This window comes from Strix aluco, chromosome 3, assembly GCF_031877795.1.
Source record: "Strix aluco isolate bStrAlu1 chromosome 3, bStrAlu1.hap1, whole genome shotgun sequence".
Taxonomy (NCBI): domain Eukaryota; kingdom Metazoa; phylum Chordata; class Aves; order Strigiformes; family Strigidae; genus Strix; species Strix aluco.
The window spans coordinates 55094941-55112222 of record NC_133933.1 but is presented as its reverse complement, the minus strand read 5'-3'; the positions used below and the strand labels follow the sequence as shown (position 1 = coordinate 55112222).

The window sequence follows — 17282 nt, the reverse complement described above, 5'->3', positions numbered from 1 at the left end:
GCCGCTGCCGCTGCTGCTGCCAGCGCAGCCTGAACTGAAGCGAACTCCGGAGCGAACTGAGGAGAAGTGAGGAGGCGGCGGCGGGGCTGAGACTCACCAGCCACAGGCGGCGGCGGGAGGGCGGGCGGGCGGGCGGGAGGCGGAGAGGAGGACACGCCGGGCGCGGCGCGGCGGCAACAACAGCGGCGGCGGCGGCAACAGCGGAGAGACACCGGCGGCGGCTCCTCGGAAGCGGCAGCCGCGCCAGCAGCGCCCGCCCGCCCCGTTCGTCCCCTCCCTCCCCCGCCGCGGAGACAGGGGGCAGCGCCGAGAGGAGAAGCCGGGCTCAGCGTGTGTGTGCGCGGGAGGAGGAGGAGGAGGAGGAGGGGGGACACACCGAGGACTGCGCCGGCCGAGGGCGCACGGAGCAGGGAAGCGGCGGCACCGAGAGGCGGCGGCGGCGGCGGCGGGTCCTTGTGCCCGGCGAGGAGGGCGCAGCCCGCACGGGGGTTTCTACCGAGTTTCCTCTTTTTTTCGGCCCCTCGGACTCGGCGGCGGGGCTGCGTTTGTCTCCGGATTTGAATCCTCCTCCTTCTCCTCCTTCCTCGGGGAAGCTCCCCTCCCCGCCCCCTCCCCTCCCCCACCGCCTCCCTGCCCGCCCGGAGCCAGCCGGGCGCCCCGTGCCGCGGTCGCGTTGCTCGGCGGAGCTGCTGCGGGCGCTCGCCGTCTCTGCGCGGGCTTGGAATATGGTTGGGGAAATGGAAACCAAGGAGAAGCCGAAGCCGAGCCCCGATTACCTGATGCAGCTGATGAACGATAAGAAGCTGATGAGCAGCCTCCCCAACTTCTGCGGGATCTTCAACCACCTCGAGAGGCTGCTGGACGAAGGTAAAAGCGCTCGCCTGGCCGCCCCCTCCCCCGCTCCGCCGCCCTGCCCTGCCTCCCCCCGCCCCCCCTCCACCTCCCCGGGCCTCCGCGCCGCTCCCGGGATCTTGCTCGGCCCCCCCGCCCCGGCCCCGCCGGGCGGCGGGGGGAGCCCGGGGCCTGTTTCCCTCTCCCCGCCGTTCTCCGCACGCTCTCGGCCCCCGGCGGGAGAGAGCCTAAAACAAAGGGGAAGTGCGGGCTCTCCCCGCCCTGGCTGCTGCCGTGTGGTGCCGGGGGACTCGGGGAGCGAGTGGGAGGGGGAAGAGACAGCCCTGGCCGCGCAGGTCCCCGCTCTTCCGTGGCTTTTCTTATTTATTCCCCCCCCCCTTATTTTTTCTTTTTCCCTTCCCCGCACCGTCTGCTAAAACCGGGGGAAGGGTGACTACGGCGCGGAGGGGAGGGAGCGAGGAGAGGAGCTCAGGAATGTGCTCTGGGGGAAGGCAGGGAGGAGGGGAAAGGCAGGCTGGCGGCGCGGCGCGGCGCTCCCCTCCCGCGGCGGCGGGCACCGAGGGGTCCTGGCGGCGCCTTCGGGGAGCGCTCCCCGGCCCGGCCGGAGGGCCCGGGGCGGGGGGGGGGGCAGGGCTGGGAGGGTGTTTGGTTTCGAGATTTGGCTGTTCTGGAAGCTGCTTGAACTTGAATGACTAAGACGGGGCGGGGGGGGGGGGGGGAAGCTCTTTCTTCAGCTCCTGCTCTACCCCACCCCAAACTGGCCACAAATTAATTATGATTTTGCTATATTGCGAGGGAAGCGAGCAAATTCTGCTTTCAGCTGTCCTTACCTTTTAAAGAAACTAACTTGAAAGACGACTACGTGTGACTTTAGTGAAGGGGAAAAAAAAAAAAAAGAAATTACGACATTGCCTCGTCTGTTCCTGCCAGACGTCCGCTGCCGCCCCCCGCCCCGCACCCCGCTCCTGCCTCGGAGGGGCGAGGGGCCGCTCCTGTGGGTTGACCCCCCCACCCCCCCCTTCTTCCCAAATAGCTCACTTTACGGTTGCGTTTTTACAAATAGTCGCATTTTAGAAAGAAAAAAAAAGTATATGGTGGGAACTTAGTGCGTCCCATACATCTTCCCACTACAGTAGCCAGACCCACTGTGTTAAAAATAAGGCGACACACTTGCTCTTAGTATTGTAAAGTTGCTTTATGCTTGGTTTCACAGGCTTTCTTGGTAAAAGCATTTCCTTTCTTACCAGTGTAAACCTAGGCTTTCTGCAGAGTTAGACCTGTTTGTTTAATCGTATTTGGTAGCTTTGTAGAGTGTCATAAAACCATAAATTATTTATACAGCTTCAACTTGTTGGGATCCTTAGCATGGAATAATGAATTTCGAGATTTCGAGTTAGGATTCTTGTTTCTGGACGTATTCTTCCTCACTAAAAGAAGTTTGGGAAGTTGTTGACCTCGGAAGATGAAAGAGCTGGTTATATTTGGTAAAAAAACTCCCCGCCCTCTCCCAAGACTGTAAAAGTGAGATAGTGACTGTAGTACAACAAAAAATAGCATATCGAGAAAATGTTACTTTCTGAAATAAATGGTAGAGGAGTAAAAAAAAAAAACGGTGAAGAATACTGAAAGATGGACTGTGGGAAGCGATATAATGAGAGATTCTATTTTTATTTTCAAGACTCTTGGTGAAGTTTGAATTTATATTGGAGCAAATACAGATATGAAAAGTAAAACTGTTTAAAACTTATGTTCTTGGTCACCACAGCAAACAACCTCTTCAGAATAGTTAGATTTAAGTAAACATCAAGAAGAAACTTGACTAAGAAGACTCCTTCTTAGCACAAATAAGCCTTCCAGAGGTATGATGTTGGATTTTTAAATTGCTGAATCTCTTCAACGTAATGTATTTGGCCAGAGGAGGCCCAAAACCTTTTTTTTTTTTTTTTTTTTTTTTTTTTTTTTTTTTTGGTCAGAGAACAAAAGAAAGAAAAACATTTCCCTGTATGAAAAGGACACTGAAAAAGGAATGTCTGAAATCCTTACATCTTTTGACATATTTTTAAATACTGAAAGCTCTGGAAATCTGTTTTGTGAAGTATTGGAGTGCCAGAACGAGAGCTGTGGAGACTCTTGCTGAAAAAGTTTAAGGATTGTATTGGAGCTATTCTTCACACTCTTTTTAAAAAGACAAATAAAATACAGTCTGTGTTTCTAAATAGTCTCAGGAAGAAGTCTGCTATCCCTTTAAGCTTTTCTGCTTTTCCTGTTTACGTTGGCAATTGGGTGGAAGTATTGTGGAGGCAGAAAACTTTTTGGAATGTTGAAAAAAAATGTTTCATGCAAATCTAGTAAATTGCTTCAAGACTTCAGAATTTGAACACTAAGGGGCGCCAGTTATTTTTTTCTGAGGTGTGAGACTGGCCTCTGAACACCATTACTGACTTGAGTAGTGAAATTAAGAAATCTATTAGAAGATACCAAAGAGTGACAAAATACTTGTGGATGAGCAGGTATTTATATTTGCATGGATTTACGTATACGGTATGCTTACACACAGTATTACATAGGTGGAATAGTCAGTAACGATGGACAGTTGAGAAGTTGGAACAACTGTTGTGCTGTAAAACACCTATCCTGGTTACCAGAGGGGCATTGTGTTAAATATCTTGAACTATATGCTACGTTGACATCCTCCTCCTCCAGAAGGGTTTAGCAATAGCAAACCAGAGGTTTGCCAGGAAGGTCAGCAAGGTTTAGAACACTTACTTAGAAGTATAATATTTGATAGTTTCATCAGTTGTTTCATGGCACCTTTGAGAATGCCAAATATTAGGGGCAGGTGCGTGTATATGTAGATTTATATATCTAATCTAAAAATAAAGTTAGTGTTCATGTTCCCTCTTTGCTCCTTCCTCCTGCAATTTGGCTTGCTGCTTCTAATTTATTGTTTTGTGCTTGAGGTACAGGGTTTTTTTCTTAGTTACTATATGACTGTCTCCCTGAAGGTTTTGTTTATGCTTGAGAAGAATAATATTAGGATCAGCTTTTGTCTTTTATTTTGTGCTGATGAAATTGAAGAAATGAAGTCACAGCCCTAAGAATTCAAACAAATAAAACATGGGATTGCTTTTTCTACTGGAATGCTAGGGGTTTTTTTTATTTGTTTTTACATGCCAGTATTTAAAAACAAACCTCAGATGGGCTTGTGTTGTGATTACTTCTTGTAATTGTATGCAACAAGATATGGAAATGGACCTGCCGGTTTAGATGAACAGTACATCTAATCTGGTTAGGTTTCAGAATGTAAATCTACTTTTTTCTGGCCCATTTCTGTGCTGTGTGTATTATCCAAAACACATTTTCCTTTCTGAATTCTATCCTAGTGTTTGATGTTTGAAAATTTTAGTGCTTAGCTTAGTAGATGGTCTCTGCCTTATGGCATTTAAAGATCAGCTTAAATTTGAGAGGTATAGAGAGGAAGCTTTTTTTTAAAGAGCTACTTTATAATAAAATATGAAAGACACAGTTTTGTTTAGGTTACAGATATTTTTGCATATGTGTGCTTTCAACTTCTTATGTGTAAATAAGGCTTTTGTGGATTAACAAGGATGTTTAAAAGTGCACATCATAATAACTAGGAAGCCGGATTGTTTTTATCAGACTAGTGCAAACCTGTGGGAAGAGAGGGCTCTTCCTGAGTGTGGAATAGGCTGTATTTCCTGTAATTGTTTGCACCATCAAATATGACCTGATTTTTTTTTTTTCTCTTCAGCTTCTCAGATACTAACTTTTATTATTCTAACCTAGATTGTTTTTTCTGACAACGTATGTATTTTAATGATCCCCTTGTGGGAAATGAATAAAGTTGTGCCTTTCGACTTGCACTATTTCTTTTTGAGGTAAATTGGACATTTCAAACTCGCCCATTGCACTCTGACCTGTTGAAATTAACGAGGTACTTGGTTTTATTCTTTAGGCAGATTGTGAACTAATATGCCTAAACTATTAACTGAGATTTGTATAGTGTACTTTTTATATTTGTGTTTTTTTATTCTTGAACTTGTAAGTGGTCAGAATATTGTACCTGATCAGAATGTACACAGACCAAACCTGCGGTCTGAGCTTTTTTTAAAAAGCTTTTGACGCAGACTTTATCAGGAATTCATTTTTCCTCTGTAAACTATACCTCAAAAACTTCTGCCGTCCTGTCAAACTTGGGTTGAAGATAATTTAAAAGTGTGTCTACTTTTAAATGTAAATTAAACCATGCATCTAGTTTTTGAAAATAAATCTAATTTCGTGTCAAATAGGCTGCCTCTTTCTGACTAGCAGTTATAACAAAGTTAGCTGTAAAAACATCTAGGTAGGAATTAAGGAAGATAATTTTTTCTTGGATGTTGCACTCTCTCTTTAGTGTACTCACTGAGAAAAGTGCATGTGAACTTTCAGAGCCTGGTGCCCAAAACTGCCGTTTTCGTGTCAGTCTCATTGTCTTAACCAAAACATCTGCGTTAGGACTGAGTTAGGACTGAAGAAAAACATCTGAGTTAGGACTGAAGAACTGTGTTCTGGTGTTGTAAATAAGTTCTCTCTGAGAAGTCACCTAGTCACTTTTGCACTTATTGTTTGTGATTATGTAAACGTAGCCTGTGCTTAGCTAGGGTTTTGCTGACTTGTCAGATTTGATGAAGGGGCATTGGCCACATTAGTATGTCTGTTTTTCAGTTGTATCAGATCTTGCAGTAAATACCCATTATTTCATTACAAACTGTGCCTCTTAATGCAAAGTTAAGAGATGAATACTCTTTAGGATAAAATAAAGGCTTTGATAGGTATTTGCCCAGAGAGTCTCAGACTAATTTTTAAATTTTGAGTTGTAATGTTACAATTGTACAAAACAGCATGTAACAAGAGCATTGGGTATTGTTTGTGTGCTGTTTATCAATAGTGTTCTTTTGAATCTGGTTCTTTAATCATCTCTAAATCTTAAGATGATGGTCTGAGGCATTTTTCTGATTTATGATTTGTCTTGTAATAACAAGATTGTAAAGCTTCTAGAACTTGTGTGTTCAAAAACTTCATAAGAGTTGTTCTGAGGTGTGGGTTTTGGTTTTGGTGTGGTGTGGTGTTTTTTTTTTTTTTTTTTTGTAATTCCTTGGCAGCTTCTTATAACATCAAAACAAAAGCTCCATTGCACTTAAAGTTTATTTTTTTTTAGCTGGGGGAAAAATATTCAAAACTCTCCCCCCTCCCTGCAACAGCTCAGTTCTTAAAACAGGTTATTTTTGGAGCTCTATCTGCAACATTAATAGGATTGCAGTCACCTGGCATGTAACTTAAAAAGAGTGTTGTTTTGATTGATAAAAGTTTTAAGTTAGTAAAGCAGTTATTTTAAGCTTATGTTTTGAAAGCAGTTTGTTCACTGTTGCTTACCAGTAATTGATTATTAAAATGTCAGTCATCAGAGGGTTTTTCAAAGTACCAGTAACTGTAGTAGACTTAGTTCTGTACAAGAGCTACTGACTTGTCTTTAAGTTGGAACAGACCTGTTTGAATTCTGTATCATTTTTGTTTAGTGTTACTTGTTCCTAAGGTTGGAATTGAGTTGCATTTTCCTCATCTGAAATTGTATGCAATAGACTCCAAAGTGACTAGTGTCATATAAAGATTTCTTGCTACGGTTAGAAACAACTGACCAAGTGTTGATGAGATTAGGGAGTGACACATGATGCTTTCATAAAGCACAAAGGAAAAACTGAAGGTGTGTTGGTTAATATTATAATAAAGTGGGAAAAAACCAAAATCAGTAATCAGCAACTGTGAAACACTTCATAGATTTTTAAGAGAGCACTTAGAATGTCTGAATTATGAAAGTGAAGTTTACATGCGTCAAAAGAGAAAAGGTCAAGTCAGAAAAAAGTTGCTGGTGTTTGAGTGCTGTGCATGTGAAGAGAAGGCTGAACATGAAATGAGTGGTTACTTTTGGAGTTCAGTAAGTTTTTTGACCAGGGTATCTGTTTCAGCCCTCCTTCAATTAAAACTTTCTTCCTCTGAGTATACTGAACAACGCCAAATCAGCAATGGGATACTTACAATGTTTTGAATTGTGTAAACCTCGGTAGAAAAGCAAGTACATTTGAAGTGTCTTTAATTGCTGTCTGTAACCTCAAAATGCTCTCCTTTTTGGATGCATACTGATGCAGATATCCTGTTAATTAGATGTTATTATTAGATGCTGATCTGGTATATATTGCGTGGCTGACAGGGTAGACCTGTGTTAACATCAATTACCAGACCATCCTGACAGCTCAGGCTGATTGAAGTACAGCGGGAGTCTGCCATGGAGACCGATGGTTTATATTCGACTGCTTATATGGAATGTTGGGGGGGAGATGGGGGAAGTGCCTTGCCAGGAAAGCTGTGAAGTAATGAAATGCCCTCACTCACTGACCCTTGTCTTTATTGAAACATAACTCACAACTTCTCATTCGGATTGTGTGAATTTTCCTGTATTGTTTTTATTCAAAATGTGTCTTATGAATATCTTCTGTTGACTTTGACATTTTATTGAAATCTAATAACCTAGTGCTAAGAAAACTAGTAGGAATAGTAAAACTGCTGGTGTTTTTAATCTCATTATGATTAATGCAATTGGTGAGGTCAGTAGAAGTACCATGCAAGATAAATCTGTGGCTTTGTAGCAGGAGGATCTAGGTCTGCGAAGGACCTTGAAAGGCGCTGTTGTTTGAATCCTGAAACAGATGATAGGTGTAATGTTTGTAATCTGAATTACATCCCTTTGCTCTGGTAAGACAAAGAGTTGGGTTGCTGAAAGTTAAGCAACATTACATTTCTACTTTTGGCTTGAGAAACCATCCCGTGTTACCTTGTGCTATGCAGTTAATTTCCGGGTTTGGTTTTCTTAACGTTTTTATTTGAAACATTTCATAGAAGTGGAGTTAGCTTTTAATAGCAGCGCTTAGATTTTTGAGACAATTTATGCTTGAATGAGCAAAGCAACCGTGACAACTTTAAAGAGAAATAATACCCAGCTTCATTAGTAGAGCTGTCCCTCCATGGTGTTATTCTTGTTTCTATTCAAAAAGTGACTCTTGCAGGCTGGTTGCGTGTCTGAGATGACAACAACATGGCACAAGTTAAAGTGCTTCCATTCAGACAGCTGTGTTATTAAACCGCTGTTGTCTGGGTCCGGTACTGGAAGCCGAAGCTTTTTTGATACTCTGCAGTTATTTTAGCAGGTGTTAGTGCTTGGAAGGAGTGTGGTAATGCTAACAGGTTGGGGTTTTTTTTAAATTTTATTCTCATGGTTTAAAATACTGAGTAAAAATTGAAAAGATATTTTCAATTACTTTTCATTTGAGAATTGATTTTATACTTGGTATCAAAATAATAAATTTTGGTTCTCAGTTCATTGCAAAAAATCATTCTCTTGAAGGGAAATGGCAATAGGTAGCTATTAATGGGTTTTCTTTCAGCATTTTTTGTGATGTATAGTTGATTGAACAGCATACTGGAAGTCAATTTTCTTGAATCAGTTTTTAAAATATTTTTTACTGTTTTGCAGCTGTGCCTGAATACTTGTAGTTTACGCCATACTATAGTGGATTAGAGAAAATTTTCTGTGTTTCCAGCACAGGGTGTACCAGAGAGATGCTTCGATTCTTTGTAACTTCATTGCAATGCACCAGGAAGTGCCAGAGCTGGGAAAGTCCTCAGGATGCCAGTTTCTAGAGGGGATAAACCATGAAGCAATTTGATAACTGACTGACATCTGAGCATATTAATAGTGGGGCAGTTAACACTTTTAATTATATATAACCTTATAAATGTTTATGCTTCTTTAAGACTTGATTTGAAAAAGAAAAAAAATCCCAGCATGATAATTAAAATCTTGTTACTTCACTGGAAAGTTACGTCGGCGTAGTTCTGATGGGTAATGCATTAGAACGGCTGCTGATGTCAGAGCAGAGGCGGGGGAGGATAATACAGTATTTTATACCCTTATCTGGTGGATCAGTTTCTGGATTAAAAGGTCAGCTGATATTCTGGACTGGTCAGGGATTTTTTGAGTTTGTTTTTGCGTAGTGCTGGCTTTCTTTTCAGGCAGATCAGAGCTATAATCGAACTTGCCATATGTGATCTCAGAGTAGTTGTGCTGGCACAATGGCTGAGGTGGCTCAATACTGAAGATGTAGAGCAGAGCCTTGGGGAGAGAAGTACATTTACTTAAACATTTACTTTAAAGTCTGAAGCTCCTAATTGATGTCAACTGACTGTGCATCTGGTCCATTCAAAATTTTAAGGATGTGACTGTTTTCAGACTGACACTAGATGGAAGCCAGACTTTGCTGAATTCTTTAAATCCTTCAGCTGTTGAAATAATGAACCTTATTGTTTTGTCTAATTCAGATTAAAGAACTGTTTTAGAAATCTCTGTAACCATTACTTGGTCAAAATGCCCTATCTTAACTGCAGTATATTTTCTTCATGAGTGTCTAGGAGATGGAATATGCCTGAAATGTTAAAAGTAAGCAACAGATCTGTCTAGCAAAAGTATTAATAAAAACTTAATGTTCTGGTTTATATATTTAAATATATTTAAACTCAACTAAAACATTCAGCTGATGTTGCATAATGCTTCCATTTGTTTATCAGACTTTGAAGCAGTAGCAAATTGGTTAATATTCTTCTTAATGCAGCTTAATCTAATAACCTGCAAATAATTGTATCAAAAGTTAGTGCATAATTTTCAATTTTTAGATACAGAGCAAGCCAAATCCACTTCTGTTTGCTGTGGAATATCTTTGGTTTCTTTGCAGGAATGGGGATGAGGAGAACACAAGGAAAAATTCTCTGACCCAGTGCAGTTTGCTTTTGAGCAGTGTTGCTCATCTGTGCATACTGCTTTTAGTTAGTTTCCCTTTGTCTCATTTTGAAGGAGCATGAGCTGCACCCCTACATCAGAAATTATCATGGACATGTTTGTTTTTGAAAAAAGTTGTCTAACTGTCCTCATTTCCACCCCCCCCAACTGCCAAACTAACTTTGCCTAAACACTATATGTATAATCTGTTGACAAGTGTGTTCTCTAACAGTTGGTTCGTGTATTAAAGTTGAAGGTTAAAATGCTGTAATAGGTCCAGCTGTCTTGTTTAAAGTATGATGCTTTTGCTGTGGAGATTGTGCAGTGAGAAAATGGTGCGTGTTAGATGATGATAGGGACAAGTTGTTGGTAGTTCTTAATTGCTTAAGTATCGTATCATCTGTAAAGACAGGTATAGTCAGAGAGGCTCATATGCAGTCAGTTTACAAGGGAGTTACTACTTCTTTAAATCACTCGAGGCTTTTATGGAAATCTGATACAGCCTCTGAATCAACCTGAAGCAAGACTCCTTATACAGATTCTTTTTTTCCTGCTTTTCACATAGTTCTGTCAACTTTGTGCTCAACTAGTAAATAGACTTGAACAAAATCTGGGCACAGATGATATGATAGGGATCAGAAATGAATTCTAAGCAAGATTCTATCAGGAAGACTGATTATATGTGTATTAAAACATCTTGAGAGGAAGAATGATACTTTAGTATTTCTCAGGTATAAAATTACTGGCTGCAATTGCCTTTAGAAGGGAAGTATATTTAGCTGTTGTAATAACATGTTTACAGAGATTTGAGTATCATATTTTGAAATTTCTTGCAGTGTTTTGTGTTCATGCCCTGTGGATAAATTTTCATCTTATGACAAGACTAATACAATCTATTGGGAAAAAATCTGGAGAAAATATCTAAAGATCAAATCCACCTTGGAAGAAACAAAAAAATAATACAACAAGCTTTCTTGAAAAAAGCTTATTAAACTTACGAACTTTAAAGAACTCTTTAGACACCTGTGGTATTTAAGAAATATACTGATATTTTGAGAGGTAGGAGGGGAAAAACTTGCCTATATTGACTTAATATATTTTAATTGAGGTAAAATGCTATATGGATCAAAGTACTTCCAATTTCTAATAATTTGGGTGTAGCTTCCAGGGAAGCAAGGAATTGTGTGGAAGCTCTGTCTGTAGGTAGTGGGGTACATAAACCTAGTGCGTATTGATTTAGTAACTGTATTTTATTCATAACTATTCATGAGGAATCTTGTTGGTTCCAAATGGGAGGTTTAATGCACACTGAGGGCACTTGGTAGTACCGAGTTTTAATACTGTTAAACATCTTCAGAAAGGTATTCTTGCGTCAGGTTCGGATTAACATAGGATGAATAACAGAGCAATTCATCAACTAGGCAGCTCTGAGGAGTGTCAGCAAGAAAGCTGACGATGATGAATTGGAGAGAAATGGATGCTGTGGTAGATAACCACTACAGCTAACACAGGACCGTTGAGGGATGGCAGTTGGTATTTAGGTGTATGCTGGGTAATTAAGTGAGGAGGGACTGCACTCCTTTGCTTGGCTGAGTAGAAAAGAAACATCCCTTCTGCAATTCAGGAAGGTTACTAAATTGAACAGCGTAAAATGACAGATGGGCAACTAGTTTGTACTTATTGAAAAAGATTTGCATCAATCTTTAGGACTGATAAACATGAGTTATGTTTTGAAGACAGACACTCAAACTTCCCTTGATGTTTGCGATCTCAGCAACCTTATTTGGCAATAAAAATTTGGATAAGTTAACTTTGAGGCAGACTTAGTTTATTCTGAACTTAATTTTGCACCAAGTTTTGCGTTAACCTTTCTTAGATCTCACAGCTTTGGTTAATTCCAATTACTTCAGTTACTGGTTACTTTCAGTTTTAAATGTCTTTTTTTGTTGTTGTTTTTTTGTTTTTCAGGATAAAGTCGTGAATTTGAGGGGGTCAAACCAGAAATAAAATTGCCTTTGTTTTTTTTTTTTGCTTCTATCAATGTAATAGCATAACTAAGTGGTTTTTGTAATGTGTGTAGGTCTTTCTAATCCCATTTAATATGGTTTGTGCTAGGATTGATTTTGACCACTTGTTATATCAAAATGTTGACCACTTCATACATGGAGAAAAGTTTTAAAGTAATAATGTTCCAAGTTCTTTACTTTGTGGGAGCTGTTTGTATGGATTTTTTTCTGGCAGTTTAGTTACTGTAGGTAACTAAACCTACATGTGCAGGTTACAAAGTATGTGTACAGGCTTTCTCAGCCCTGAGCAGAATTCAATACTGAAATCAGTATTGAAGACAAGTATTTTGGTATGTCATACAATAGCCATAACTAGTATAGTATAAGGTATGTTTTATGTAGTATAAATTGCTACACAGATCAAACTATATTTTTACTATATTTTTGTCTTCTGGATTAAGCAACTTGGTTGCCAGAAGTTTTGAGCTATTGTTAATGAAGGGTGTTGTGTTCTCTCTTTCTTCAAACTTTTATTATGTGCTCTTAGCGTTAGATTTCAGATACAAATGCAAGATACTAATAAAGCGCTAACATTTAAGGAGCTTTTTTCCTAGTCTAATTGTGGATTAGTAGTTTCTCATAGTATGTAATATATATATAGTTGAAACAGTTTATGCTGCCATAAACATTTTTTTCTTTTTCTTTCTTTTTTTTTGGAAGGTGAAGGAATGAATATTGCTAGCAGTGAAACCTGGATAATTTCCAGGCTGTTAAGCTAATTAATGGAAATGCCACAAATATGGATGCAAATACTATGCACCTATCAATATTACTATCATGAAAAAATTAACACAAAGGACACAATACATTTTGAGAACATATTACTGTATAAGTAACTACAAAAATGGTATTGTACGTTGATCTTGAAACTGTTAAATTAATCAAATCATTATATGAAAGGAGCAGAAAAAACAGGAGTATGTTTTCTTGAAGTACTTGCATCTTGAACTGAACTGTCTTTCTGCTCAGAAAATGTTTCCCGTTTACAAAAATAATACAACAATTTGAGTTAGCCTTCAAACATTGAGATGATACACTACACTTGATTTAGGAAAGCAGAATAAAGCTGAGATATAAAGGTGTCAGTAAGTGTTGTAGCGTGAGTTCTGAAGTAGCTGGTTCGAATCATCTTGTTTGGCAGAACATTTTCTTAAGAGAGATGGAGATAATTTTATATTGAAGTTAATGTTTGTACAGTCTAATGAAGATTTCTTCTGCGTGTACTGTCTTTTTCTAACTTAATCTATACTATTTTTCCTCATGCTTGTCACACTGAGCTACTCCAGCCACTCCTTGTCCTAACCTTTTCTGACATAGCTAAGAATTACAAAGCAGGCATATTTCGTTTTGCAGCAACCATCAGTGAAACTGCAATCGCTTGCACAAGAAGTAACATCAAAGAGATTTTCTTCTGAAACCTGACTCTTAAGGGTTTATATTTTGCTATTGTGTGAAAACAAAATAGTGTTTGGTATGAGACCTCAGAGACCATGTTCTCTAAAGTAGACAGCATCTTTTCTGTTGCAAAGCTAATGGAGCCAAGTGAAAAGCAATGAGAGTTACCAGAATGGTGTTTTTCGGTCCGTGATTTGCAGACCCACTGCATATGAAGAGTTGATGAAGATAACAAAGAAAGTCTGTTGTTGGGAGATTTAAATAGGCTACACTGAGCCTTCACCTCTTTTGAGAACTTTTTGTTAGTCTGCAAGTAGAAAAAGGTTGAAGACCACCGATTTAAAGTCGTTTTCATTATAGCAATTGTCCTTGTCCGTGAGCCAAAGTAAAGTTTTGAAACCAGAAACTTCAAGGAGATCACAAAAACAAATTGTGTTTGCCATTATGTAAATTGAAACTTGTTTCACCTGTCTGCGTCTATTCTTTTCTTAGGACTTCCTGCTCTTACATCTTTACTGAGCTAGTGAGTATGATGGAATTTTCACCAGATGAGATGTAGAGAATTTAATTATATTTATCAATAGATTCCAGTTTACAGCACTGGAGCTCCAAAATATTAAGGTACTAATTGCCAAGAGTAGGTATAAGAGAGGTAACCTACTAAATTCTGTTTGGTATGCTATTATAGATTAATTTCAGCAGTAAACTGTCTTTAAAGGGCATCTGTAGCTTTCAATTTTGATTCCATTAAAATAGCCACATGGTTGTCTTTCATGAAGAAGGATATTAAAGCAAGTTCCAGATGCTGAAGTACCTTCAGCTGTAAATATTTCAGGAAATGTTTTTTTTCCCAACACCCTCACACCCCCTCCCCCCCGATGGACAGCTCTGTGAGCTGATAGGACCTGTTGTTTGGTGTTAGTGATGAATGAGCTTGGAAAAAAAAAAGGGATGTAATTTACAACATTGTTTAACACATTAGTAGTCCAGGTGCAGATCCTGCATATGTAGTAAATCCATTCTTTTAAGTTAATCCTGAATATAAAGTCTTAATTTATAAGGTCCTTTCTGGTGGGTTTAAGATAGATGGGACTAGTGTAATTCAAATCCATATTGTATTAAAAGCTTATAAAATTTTGTTAAAAAAATTGCGTGTGATTTATAGTTAAGAGTTCATCTGAAATATTGGATGCTTAATTTGTATGGTGGGCTGCACTTTTTTGACTCGTTAGTTTGTTCCTAAAAGAGTCTGTTCTTAAACTCACTGGAATTTGTCAGCAAAAGAGAAAACTGCTGATTCTGTAGCCACTGTGTAAAAATTTATATTATCTTCAACATTTTAATTCTGCGGGTGGCAGAGATCTTGGCTACCAGGCTGGTAAAATAAGTATTAGTTTTGTTTTGATATTCTCTGTTTCTACCATGCACGTATCTAGACATGGATGCAGGCTTCTCCCCTCCCCCCCTTCTTTCTCGTGTAGTAGTGGTACTAGTTAATACCTCTCTCTTATAGTAGTATGAAGAGGTTACCCAGTTATGAATGTTGTCTCTATAGACAATATTTAATATGATTAGAAATTATGTTTTTTCTAATGTAATTAAAAGTTATACGTAAGATTGCTATAGTTGTAAAGCCAAAGGGAAGGGGGGGAGGGTCTACTGTTTTAGACTTCACATATCTGACAGTTTTAACATTTCAGTTAATCAAAGTACATTTCTCTTTATGAATTAAGAATATTTTAATGTAGCTTAGTAATACCAAAATTACAATTTTTACATTTAAGTATTTTCTTTAAAACTTTCTGAGTTTAAAATAGATTTACTTTACATTTATTATGACATTTTGACAGCAAAAATGAAATTACTATTTTGTTTTTAAAAAAATATTATTCTTAAAATACAGTAATTGAAACTCATGGAACATGGTGGATATCATCATGTAGACTTGCATACGGAATTTTTTTAACGCGGATTGTTGCCTGTCTTCTGATACCTATTGGTGTCATGCAGAACGCTTTCCCTTATAATAAACCACATTTGGTTAATTCTACAGATTTTGATAAAACAGTAATCCTTCTCTCATCGTGGTTTCAATTAGAAAAGCTTTGATCTCAGCTTTTGCTGTAATAGCAAGAGGTAAACACTGATGCTGCATTATCTTATCTGGTTGATAATTTCATCTAATAGTCCCGGAACTTGATGTGCCAATTTTTAAATGCACTGGGCTGTGAAATAATCGGAACTTCAGCTTGCAAATACCAAGCTATTGTTTTCAGTAAAGTTGAGTTGAAATCAGCTTTCTATGCTGCATTGCAGTGGAAACCAATTAATTACAGTGTGACAAGATGCCATTTTTTTATTGCCAAAAGAAAGTTTCTAGTAGTATTCTGCAATATGAATAAATGTTTGGCAGTTTTAGTTAAAATGTAAGTTAATTTTATAGACAAATAGGCTAAAGAGCCTTTGGTTGTTTGATTTTTAGGGTTCATGTTTATGAAATGGCTTCTTAGATGATTTCTCTAATTTACGTTGCTGCTAATGCCATGCAATACATCCTTGTTATTAGCTATTGTAGTCTAGATGGCACTTCTGTTTTATTTCATGTTGCCCATCTGATATGGTGCAAAACATCTCAGTTTTGCAAGATGTAATAATTTCTGATATGTGCCTGTGATTTACCTATTTTTTTAACTTCAACCAGTTAAATATCAGAGATTTATGGTTTAACATATTTTTCTTATGTTTTAAAAAGGCATGTAAGAATTGTCCAGATCAATAGTACTGCTATTTCCGATGTTGTTATCTTCACTTATGTGGCCACATAAAGTGAAATGGAGTTAAGATATCACAGGATAGTTTAACTGTTGAGACATGTCAGCTTTGTAAGGGATACTGTTTGCTTATCTGATAACAAAGTATTTTTGAAAACCAGTGTGAGAGAAAGGTACTTTTGAAATGCAGCATTAGTTAATACAACTGAGTAATACTTAAGCTAACATGTGAAATTAAGTCGTACTGTGCACATGGATTGGTTACTTCTAATGCAATTTGATTATCTTTCAGTGTGACTAATACAGCTATTTCACATGCTAAAATGACATTCTTGTGCTTTTTTACTAGAATACTAAGGGCTTAATATTTTTAATTGCTGATTGCATATTATCTTCCGTTGTTTTACTGTAGTTTATAGTCTTCTATTCAATGAAGCACAAACCAATACAAATTTAACTCTCCTGCTTCATAAAAATTTGGTATGTGGCTTTTAGTTGGCTCTTATTCCTGTTGGTAGCTTTACTGCTCTGTGTTTCCAGTAGTATATCTTTGTTTTTAAGTACAAATTTTATATGACATTCTCCTTAGCTCAGGTAGCATTCATAAAAATAAGCAAAATGAAGACAGGTTATTTCTTTTGATTCTTAGCTGAGGATGACATTAAAACATACAGTGTAGTTTGCTTGAATTGTGTCCACTCCTATGACTTCCATATCAAGAGATAGCGAATATTCAGTATTTTTTTTCTGAGTACTTTCCAGGCTTGCCCAAAAACTTTTAAGGAAAAGTAGGTCATGTTGATGTGGGAAAAATCAATGGAAATTTGAAAACATCTGTGGGAAAGAAAGGGACACTTAGTATGAAGAGAAAGCGTACATAAAAAAAATTCCTGTGGAGTGCTTACTAAAAAATACAAATGTTTTAAGACAATTTCATATATTTTAGTAAGGAGTGCAAGGTGTATGTGAAGATGTAGTCAATATGAGGACTGATTTTATTCTCAGAAATGTTTTGATTAATGCAAGTAGACCAGTTTACTGCCAATATATTTGTTTTTAAAGTGTTGACTTCTGGAAACACTTAATATAGGAGGTAATGGTGCCTTTTACTGAAAAAGTTGAAGTAAAGGTACCACCTGTGGAGAACTTCCTTTAAGGTATACCCGCTGTTAGGGCTCTTTCGTGTGAGTGATAGGTCCTTGCATTACATTGGAGACGCTAATGTCTGAATGGATGTGATGGCTGCCTCGGAATGATGCTGCTGTTAGCAGTGAAAAATGTCTTCCTTACGATTCTTGTGCAGTAGGCCGTGGA

The 17282-nt window shown here is 38.7% G+C and overlaps 1 protein-coding gene across 12 annotated transcripts in view; it reads left to right on the top strand.

Annotated features, from left to right (window-relative positions):
* Positions 1-39: 39 nt before the first annotated feature.
* Positions 40-17282, top strand: part of QKI (QKI, KH domain containing RNA binding) — a 169478-nt gene continuing 152235 nt past the window's right edge. For 8 of the 12 annotated variants that reach the window (XR_012622508.1, XR_012622509.1, XM_074818624.1 and 5 more), the window contains exon 1: positions 40-867. Coding sequence is in view for 10 of the 12 variants with exons in the window: in XM_074818624.1 (XP_074674725.1) it covers positions 726-867 (142 nt within the window). In the remaining 2 variants the exon portion in view is untranslated. The remainder of the gene's footprint in view (positions 868-17282) is intronic. The other 4 variants (XM_074818620.1, XM_074818618.1, XM_074818621.1 and 1 more) reach the window with 2 other exon arrangements.